Raw genomic sequence first — 10,142 nt, forward strand, 5'->3', positions numbered from 1 at the left:
CAAGCGAGCTTCTTGCACAAAATAAATTCAAGAACTTTCAAGGACTTGTATCTATGTATGTTAATTTTCAAAAACCTTCCAGGGTCCTTGACATTTTTGTCAGATTCAGAAACTTTTAAGGATTTCAAGGACCCGTGGGAATCTTGCTAACATCATGGACTAACATGTTTGTCTCTGAAGTCAAAATGTGACTTACCCAAAACAAAACGCGTTATAGTTTTTTATATCGATATTGATATTCATTACAATATAAAGAGCAATAATATTGCAGCCCTGAGCTCCTGTTCTGTACATGTATAATTTACATAAAATTTTAAACAGTCTATTGTTATTGACAACAGTTACAAATATTGATTAAAGTTATTGAGTAAATTTAAGTATTTGACATTAAAGACAGCATATGGCTTTTACATACAAATGTCAAAAATAATGACAAATTACTCACACACTGAACAGCAAACTATTCTCATGCAGCTTAAATAAAAACCTTAAACTTTTGAAGTGATAAAGAATGAGAAGCCTACTATAAAAAATGTACTTTAAGAAACCACACAATGCAATCCATGAGGTTAATGATTTATTTCCCCCAAAATATCTGAAGTAAAACAATGTGATTTATACAGTTTAAAGTTGGTATCATGTTTTTACATAGTTCTGATCGATGCCTGGAATTCAGTGTTGCAGCTTTGCCTTAGAAGAGGAATTAGGAAAATATTAAATTATAAGAGAAAAGAATATGACAACACGCCATTTTTAAATATCTAAATTTCAGTGCAATTAGTACTGAGAAAATATTTTAAGTTTTATTTAAACATAAGTAAGTTCACGGACAAAATCTGTGGTACATCAACCCTGGGGGTCTCTACCATCTTACTGTTCTACATCTACGGCTGCTGTACTGTCCCTAGTCCCTTTAGTACACATGTACCATTCCGTAGAGGAAAGTCCAGAATAGCACGTAAGTAAAGAGGCCGCCCACCAGGCCTCCGGTAAACAGCAGACGTCGAGATTTGAAGCATTTGTTCCATCGGCGACCGGCTTTCAGAATCAGGAGCAAGGACAGCAGGAACGAAGCAAGGAAATAAAACACGAAGCCGTAGAGTCCTGTTAGGCCGAGGATGCCCGCTGTGGCCCCGGACAGAGCGGACACGGAGGTGCGGCAGTAGTCGAGCACAGCGTTGTTTCCTCTGACGGCCACCTCGCTGATGAACTGCGGTCCCTCGCGTTTGGCTGCTACTGTGGCCATGTTGTGATGTTAAAACACGCTGAGAGACAAAACAGGAGAGATGTGAAACCCAGAAACATCATACATTAGGCTGACGTTAACTCCCCTCCTCCACTTACCGTTACGATGAAGATTATATTATAAACACAAATCGAGCTTCTACCTCCGTAATTCAAGAAAGCATCATTTACATTAAACACTCACACATCATAGACCAAGTGTTTAATTCTATATTTCAATGAGGAATGTATTATTCAGGAAAACAAGACAAATTTTGGAGAAAACACAGCGTGTATCATTCACGGTCAGCCATTTTCTCGCTAAGCATCACGGAACCTTTAATAAAAATCAAATTCAAAATTGTACTTAATTTTGATGACCAATTCGTACTTAATTTCAAGAAATAATACGTATACTAATACAAAACGGTGTGTGTAATTCTGAGCAATATTACAGTTTTAATGCATGCTTTTTTTATTTACCTTTAACCCACTCTACGGAGTCCGCGAAGGCTCAAAAACGGTGTTCGAAGGTAGGAATCGTTTGGAAGAATCGGTTCTTTCAAAATGTTCGTTTCAAAGATTAAACTGATGAACTCAGTAATGATTCTTTTGCGTCAAGGCGTACTTGTATCATTGCATGTTTACTCAAATTTCACGTAAGCACCCAAATGAGCTTTTTGTTTATTTTATATATTTATAAATTATTATTGTTGGTTTTTGTGCTTTATAACATATATTGAACTTGTAAAATACTGCTTTGTACTTTTTGCTCTTTAACTGTTACTACTTATCTAAGCCTGCAAGTACAGCAAAAACAAATATTTTTTAAATATTTTTACTACTTAAATTAACTGTTTTCTATTTGAATATATTTGAAAATGTAATTTATTTCTGTGATTTCTAAGATGAATTTTTAGCATCATTATTCCAGTCACACGATCCTTCAGAAATCATTCTAATATTTTGATTTGCTGTTCAAAAAACATATATTATTATGTTGTTGTTGTGATGTTAATTTTTGCTCTTTAACTGTTACTACTTATCTAAATACAATATATTCCCTTTTCTGCAGTTTTTGTATTTTGATAAATATTAAAAAGGTTTTTTAGACGAAAAAGACAGTTCGAACCGAACTAATCATTCAGAACAGTTGTGTGAATCGGTTCAACAAGTTCATTGAAAAGATTCAAAACAAAAACGATTCGTTCACCAGACAGCACTAGTTCGTTTCGTGGAAAGCTGGAGATTTTTTGAGCTTTTGTAGTTTTTTGTGATGCAGTTAAATGACATTATACTGCACAACTTTTCCTCCGACTGCACAAAGTAGGGATTTCTATAGAGATAATGGCGGTATCAGTCAGTGGTGCTGCTGGCTTTGTTCTCGGCATGGATCTGGGCACCTCGTCGGTTAAAGTTGTGCTGCTGGATGCGCTTTCAAAAACAGTTACAGACAGTAGGAGTTTCCCTACAAACTCTGATATCAGCAGCACCTCAGACATACATGTAGGTAACAGCACTTTGATTAAAGCAGTGAGAGTTAAAAGATACACTATACTGAGGAATTAACCTTTCACTCTCAAATGATATAGCAACATCTTACAATTTGACTAATAATTAACTTTATCAGTGTAAGAACCCCCTGCAGTTCCTTCACAAACTCATTTAGGAAACCCTGACGTATTGTCATGTTTAAAGCATTTCATGTTGATAAATATTTTATCTTTCTCTTCGTATTTTTATATCAATATGGAACTAGATTATCCTATTCAAATCATTGTGATAAACGAGTTAGGTCAAAAGTAATCTAAAAGTAATCCGATTATACTGGATGGATGAAAAGTAACTAAACATTGGCAATAAAGTTTTTATTTTGAATGCTAATTTATTAAATGAGTATTATTTATTAATATTATAAATTATATAAATTATTTTTTATTAATCTAAATGTGTAGTGTAATATATCATGTTACTAGTTGCAATTTTCATAATGTACACTAACCAGTCAAGTTTTTTTAAAGAAGTGTCTTCTGCTCACCAAGCTTGCATTTATTTGATCCAAAGTACAGCAAGAACAGTAATTTTTTTGAAATATTTTTTACAATTTAAATTAACTGTTTTCTATTTGAATATATTTGAAAATGTAATTTATTTCTGTGATTTCTTAGATGAATTTTAGCATCATTATTCCAGTCACATGATCCTTCAGAAATTATTCTAATATTCTGATTTGCTGCTCAAAACACATTTGTTATTATGTTGAAAACATTACAAAACTTTTTTTTTTTCAGTTTTCTTTGATGAACAGAAAGCTTGGAGGAACAGCATTTATTTGAAATAGAAATCTTCTGTAACATTATAATTATCTTTATCACTTTTGATCAATTTAAAGCATCCTTGCTAAACAAAAGTATTCATCTTTATCATTTCTAGAAATAATTCATTGTATAATGTTGCAAAAGCTTTTTATTTTAGGTAAAATCATTCTATTCATCAAAGAATCCTGAAAAAATGATTAAAAAATGTTTTAAATATTGATAATAAGAATGATAAAAATGTTTCTTGAACAGCAAATCAGCATATTCATTGATTTCTGAAGGATCATGTGACACTGAAAATTTAGCTTTGATCACAACAATAAATTACATTTTAAAATATCTTAAAATAGAAAACGGTTATTTTAAAGAGTAAAAATATTTAAAAATGTTTGCTTTGGATCAAATAATTGCAGGCTTGGAGAGCAGAAATATCATACTGTTAAAAAACTTTTGACTGGTACTGTAATTTGAAATAAGTAATCTTTGTGAGTGTTGTTTAATGCATTTTTTGAAACATGCTTTTATTTATTGTTGTTGTTGATAACAGGCAAAAGAGCAGGATCCTGCACTAATAATCGCCGCTCTCAACCAATGCATGGATGCTTTACCTAAAGACAAGCTGAAAAAAGTGAAGCGCATTGGAGTATGTGGACAAATGCATGGCATTGTGTTGTGGAAATCTAAATCAGGTTAACATTGAACAACTATTGATAGCATCTTTAATGCTTCTTGCATTGTGGTGTGACACTGTGGTGAAGACACTCGTCTTCAACCAAGAATAATAAATGGGATGGTAACAATAATTATACTGTCATCCGTCTCTCTATTAGGCAGTGAATGGCTGAGTGAAGATGATAACACTAGATTCATTCCTAAAGACATCAGTCAGCTGGTCACCTGGCAGGATGGGCGCTGCAGTGCTGACTTCCTGTCTTCCTTACCCAAACCAGACTCTCACCTGAGCGTGGCCACTGGCTTTGGTTGTGCCACTGTCTTCTGGTACATGAAACACAGGTAGAGTTCCACTCAAGATTTCAGACTAAATTATTTAAGGAATGAATATAGTTTGAAACTAAAATTGACTGGTGGATTTTTATGATACGTCAATGAATTAGGCCAGAGTACCTGTCAGGTTTCAGTGACGCAGGCACCATCCATGACTATGTGGTTTCCATGCTGTGCAACCTTGACAAATGTGTCATGACTGGACAAAATGCCGCCAGCTGGGGCTACTTCAACACAACCACCAACAAATGGAACACACAAATGTGAGTCAAGTTAGATATTACAGTTGAAATCAAAAGTTTACAAAATCTGCAAAATGTAAATTATTTGACCAAAATAAGGGGGATCATACAAAATGCATGTTATTTTTTTAGTACTGACCTGAATAAGATATTTCACATAATAGATGTTAATGTCTATTGTTTAAATGATCCACAGCTGTTTTTTGTTGTTTGTTTAGTGATAGTTGTTCATGAGTCCCTTTTTTTGTCCTGAACAGTTAAACTGCCTGCTGTTCTTCAGAAAAATCCTTCCGGTCCCACAAATTCTTTGTTTTTTTAGCGTTGTTTTGTATTTGATCTCTTTCCAACAATGACTGTATGATTTTGAGATCCATCTTTTCACACTGAGGACAACCGAGGGACTCATATGCAACTATTACAGAAGGTTTAAAAACTCACTGATGCTTCAGAAGGAAACACAAAACATTAAGAGCTGGGGGTGAAAACTTTTGAACAGAATGAAGATATGTATATTTTTCTTATTTTGCCTAAATATCTTTTCTTTTTTTTATTTAGCACTGTCCTGCCTGTTTACCAGAAGACAAAATAAATAAAATTTACCCTTATCTTTCAATTAAAACAGTTTTCACCCCGGCTCTTAATGCATTATGTGGATCATTCAGGTAACAACACAGTATTAAGAATCAAGTGTATGTAAACTTTTGAACGGGTTCATTTTTATAAATCCAACTATTATTTTCTGTTGTGGACTATATGTAAACATCTTTTATGTTGAATATCTCATTCAGGTCAGTATTTTTTGTATCATTTTGTATGATTTCTCTTATTTTGCATATTCTGCAAGGTGTATGTAAACTTTCGACTTCAACTGTATATTTGTTTTAGGATGTTCAGATGTTCAGAAAACTATTCAGAAGTATAAACGTATAATAATAATAATTATAACCTTTGGAGGAAACAGACCTTTAGTTTTGACATAATCTTTGTTGATGTGTTGAACTGAATTACTGTGTTAGCATGAACTGACTGTGTGTTTATATGTCCTCCAGTCTGAAGGATGCAGGTTTCCCTGTGCATCTTTTGCCTGTCGTGGTGGAGTCCGGAGCTGTGGCTGGTCACACTTCCTCTGAGTGGTATGGCATACCTGCTCACACAGCGGTTGGGGCGGCACTGGGAGACTTCCAGTGTAGTGTCTACTCCTGCATGACTGACGAAGGAGATGCAGGTATAGTTAGTGTGGATTAGATGTCTCTTTCTTAGTTTGCATACTGCATTTTCCTAACATTAGTGACTTGGTCTGAAAATGACCCACAGTCAGACTGTTATAGTTATATCAGCTCAGCCACAAACAACAATCATTCTATATTCATCCTAAGGTCAGTTTGTGTTTACTAGTTCGACCTCCAGATGGAGATGTTATGCGATTACGATGAGCACATTTAGACATGGCAGATCTTGTACTCAGATTTCAGCGTCCTCTCAAGGGCAGGGCTGCATTAGATACACTATCTGTTTCATGGGCTCTTGTAAAAGAGATATTTTTGTGCTGCAGTTTAAATGATTAGTTCACTTCAGAATAAAAACCTTATAATTTACTCATCCCCATGTCATCCATGATGTTCATGTCTTTCTTTCTGTAGTCGCAAAGAAATTAAGGTTTTTGAGGAAAACATTTCAGGATTTTTCTCCATATAGTGGACTTCAATGTGGATCAAGGGGCTGAAGGTCCAAATTGCATTTTCAATGCAGCTTCAAAGGGCTCTACACAATCTCAGCTGAGGAATAAGGGTTTTATCTAGTGAAACAATTGGTCAAAATGTATATACTTTTTAACCATAAATCTTAGCTCTGCGATGCAAATGCACATCTCCACACATTACATAATCACGTTGGATCCAACTTCAAAATCGCCCGATTTTTATAAAGGCTGTTTAACTTTCTTTGTTTGTTCGCTTTGTAAACACTGGGTCAGTACTTCTGCCTATGTCACACGTGACCTTTCCAACATGATTACATAATGCATGAGGTCAGGCTGGTGCAAAACAAGCAACTGTGGTTAAAAAGTATATACATTTTGATTGTGTTAGGAAAAGGACCCATTGTTTCGCTAGATATGACCCTTATTTATTGGCTGAGATCGTGTAAAACCTTTTTGAGGGTGCATTGAAACTGCCATTTGGACCTTCAACCCCTTGATCCCCATTGAAGTCCATTATATAGAAAAAAATTCTGGAATTTTTTACTCTAAAAATAATTTAATTTGACTGAAGACAGAAAGACATGACCATCTTGGATCACATGGGGATGAGTGAATTATCAGGAAATGTTTATTCTGGAGGTGAACTAATCTTTTAAGCTTTAATCTTTAAAAAAAGGACTGTATAGTATTTTAAATACTTAAACCTGTTTACTTTTTTAGTTGATTTTGTCCTTGTTCAGCCATTTTACACATTTAGCTAAAGGGTTTACCCACCATCTATAGATGGTTTGATAATTGAACACATTTCCATACAAAAATATAAGATTCGAGATGTACTTTATGCTGTATCCACATTAGTGTTGTGGACTGTACCATTTTCATTTTTACACTACCATTCAAAAGTTTGGTGTCAGTGAGATTTGACATTACACTTTTTTAAAGTGACAGTAAAACATTTATGTTACAAAAGATTTATATTTTAAATAAATGCTGTTCTTTTGAATTTTCTATTCATTAAAGAAACTTAAAGTGTCACGTTTATACAAAAATATTACGCAGTTCATTTGAAACTGTTTTAAGCATTGACAATAAGATGTTTCTTGAGCAGCAAATTATCATTTAAAACTAATTTCTGATGCTAAAAATTCATCTTTGTATTCACCGGAATAAATTACATTTTAAAATATATTATAATAGAAAACAGTTATTGTAAACTGCAACAATATTTCACAATATTACATTTTTGCTGTATTTGATTAAATAAATACAGCCTTGGTAACCAGATTACGACTTTCAAAATTATAACAGACTCCAAACTTTTGAAAGGTATATCATGCATAAATTAATTGTGACTTATGTTAAATCACTAGTGCTGAATATGAGCACTTCAGCCCAGCTGACATTCAGCATGCCTGCAGAGTTCACCCCTCCAAATTCTCCAGACCCCCTCTCTCCTGTTGCTTATTTCCCATACCTGCACGGCTCCTACCTGGCAGTGGCTGCATCACTTAATGGAGGCAATGTCATGGCCACCTTTGTCAGAATGCTGGACTCATGGATGAAAGAATTTGGTAAATCGACATTTCTAAATGTAGTAATATTTTAAAATCAAGCGTGACCTCTTTATATTGTAGGGTGTTCATTTATGCTTTTAAATAGAAACACTAAAATAGTCTTCTTGGGCATATTTTCGGTTCCCGGGTGTATTCTTACCTTAAAGAAGTAGTTCACTTTCAGAACAGAAATTTACACATAATGTATTCACCCCCTTGTCATCCAAGATGTTCATGTCTTTCTTTGTTCAGTCGTAAAGAAATTATGTTTTTTGAGGAAAACATTTCAGGATTTCTCTCCATATAATGGACTTCTGTGGTGCCCTAAAGTTCGAACTTCCAGAATGCAGTTTAATTGCAGCTTCAAAGGTCTCTAAATGATCCCAGCCACGGAAGAAGGGTCTTATCTTGCAAAACGATGGGTTATTTTCTAAAAACATTTACAATTTATATACTTTTTAAGCTCTAAACAGAGTACACACAGAGCTAGATAAGGCGAGCATTTGAGTTTAAAAAGTATATAAATTTTAATGTTTTTTCGAAAATAACCAATCATTTCGCTAGAAAAGACCCTTCTTTCCTCGGCTGTGATCATTTAGAGCCATTTGAAGCTGCAGTTAAACTGCATTTTGGAAGTTTAAACTCGGGGGCACCATAGAAGTCCATGATATGGAGAGAAATCCTGAAATGTTTTCCTCAAAAAACATAATTCCTTATGACTAAAGAAAGAAAGACATAAACATCTTGTATGACAAGGGGGTGAGTACATTATCTGTAAATTTTTGTTCTGAAAGTGAACTACTCCTTTAAAGGAGAAGAATGTCAGCCAAGATGTTCATGTCTTTCTTTCTTCAGTCAAAAAGAAATAAAGGTTTTTGAGGAAAACATTTCAGGATTTTTCTCCATATAGTGGACTTCAATGGTGATCAACAGTTAATGCAGCTTCAAAGGCCTCTACACAATCCCAGCCAAGGAATAAGGGTCTTATCTAGCAAAACGATTGCATTGAAACTGCAATTTGGACCTTCAACCCGTTGGCCACCATTAAAGTCCACTATATGGAGGAAAATCCTGGAATGGAATATTTTCCTCAAAAACCTTAATTTCTTTTTGACTGAAGAAAGAAAGACATGAACATCTTGGATGACATAGGGGTGAGTTAATTATCCGGAAATGTTCATTCTGGAAGTAAACTTCTCCTTTAAAATTGTATTTATTGTTTTATGTCATAGGATTGGAAGTAAATGAGTCCAGAATCTACTCCCAGCTGATCCAGTCTGCTCTGGCACAGCCGAACACTGACCTAACCATGACCGCAACCCTGCTAGGAGAGCGGCATGACCCCATCTCCAGAGCCAGTGTCTCCCAAATCTCGCCCTCTAACCTCTCTCTGGGTCATGTGACTCGGGCTTTGTGCAGGGGTGTTATTGAAAACATGGCCACTATGATGCCCCCTCAGAGCCTGAAGGCCACTGGGGTGAAGTGTATTATTGGCAGTGGCAGCGCTCTGTCATGTAACACAGTTCTACAACAGGAAGTGGAGAGAGTGTTTCCATTTCCTGTAGTCTACGGAAAAAATGTGGACTCAGCAGTTGGAGTTGCCATGGTGTTTAATGACCTAAGATAAAATACAACACTCAAGATCACTTTTGTCTTCGAGACATCTGACCTACCATGCTGGTACGGCTATTTTTCTGTATTAAAATGTGTAAATAATCACACTTTATGTTGTAATTAAGTGTAATTATTTAAAAAATACTTTAATACTGTATCATTCATTAAATTATAAAATAATTTATTTTAATTTTATACTCTATCATTAATATAATTTAGATTCATTGGTTAATTTTTACATTTTTTAAATTATGTATTTTTTAAGAATATTTCTGAATTTCATTAAATGACTTAAGAATATTCTGTTTACATGTTCATCGGCATTTCAAATGCTAATAAACAGTTTGAATATATCGTTTCATGCATTTTTTATGCTCATTCTTTTGTTACCATGCACATGGCTGTAGGTGAAATTTCTGTTTGTTTCAAAAGAGGAAAATGAGGTACAGACCAACTTTTCCTCAAAGGAGCAAATTCTTTATCAAAG

General features: G+C 34.5%; 2 protein-coding genes across 2 annotated transcripts; one reads left to right on the top strand and one right to left on the bottom strand.

Annotated features, from left to right (window-relative positions):
* Positions 1 to 560: 560 nt before the first annotated feature.
* emc6 (ER membrane protein complex subunit 6) lies at positions 561 to 1,537 on the bottom strand. Its single transcript, XM_073841337.1, has 2 exons — positions 1,345 to 1,537; positions 561 to 1,265 (listed from the first exon to the last, which is right to left on the bottom strand). The coding sequence occupies exon 2, from the start codon at positions 1,244 to 1,246 to the stop codon at positions 914 to 916; it is 333 nt and encodes a 110-aa protein (XP_073697438.1). The 5' UTR covers positions 1,247 to 1,265; positions 1,345 to 1,537; the 3' UTR covers positions 561 to 913.
* Positions 1,538 to 2,448: 911 nt separating this feature from the next.
* shpk (sedoheptulokinase) lies at positions 2,449 to 9,966 on the top strand. Its single transcript, XM_073841141.1, has 7 exons — positions 2,449 to 2,730; positions 4,090 to 4,231; positions 4,373 to 4,556; positions 4,658 to 4,810; positions 5,839 to 6,014; positions 7,859 to 8,059; positions 9,274 to 9,966. The coding sequence occupies exons 1-7, from the start codon at positions 2,572 to 2,574 to the stop codon at positions 9,666 to 9,668; spliced, it is 1,410 nt and encodes a 469-aa protein (XP_073697242.1). The 5' UTR covers positions 2,449 to 2,571; the 3' UTR covers positions 9,669 to 9,966.
* The last annotated feature ends 176 nt before the right edge of the window (positions 9,967 to 10,142 follow it).

The sequence above is a fragment of the Garra rufa genome, chromosome 5 (assembly GCF_049309525.1).
Source record: "Garra rufa chromosome 5, GarRuf1.0, whole genome shotgun sequence".
NCBI lineage: Eukaryota > Metazoa > Chordata > Actinopteri > Cypriniformes > Cyprinidae > Garra > Garra rufa.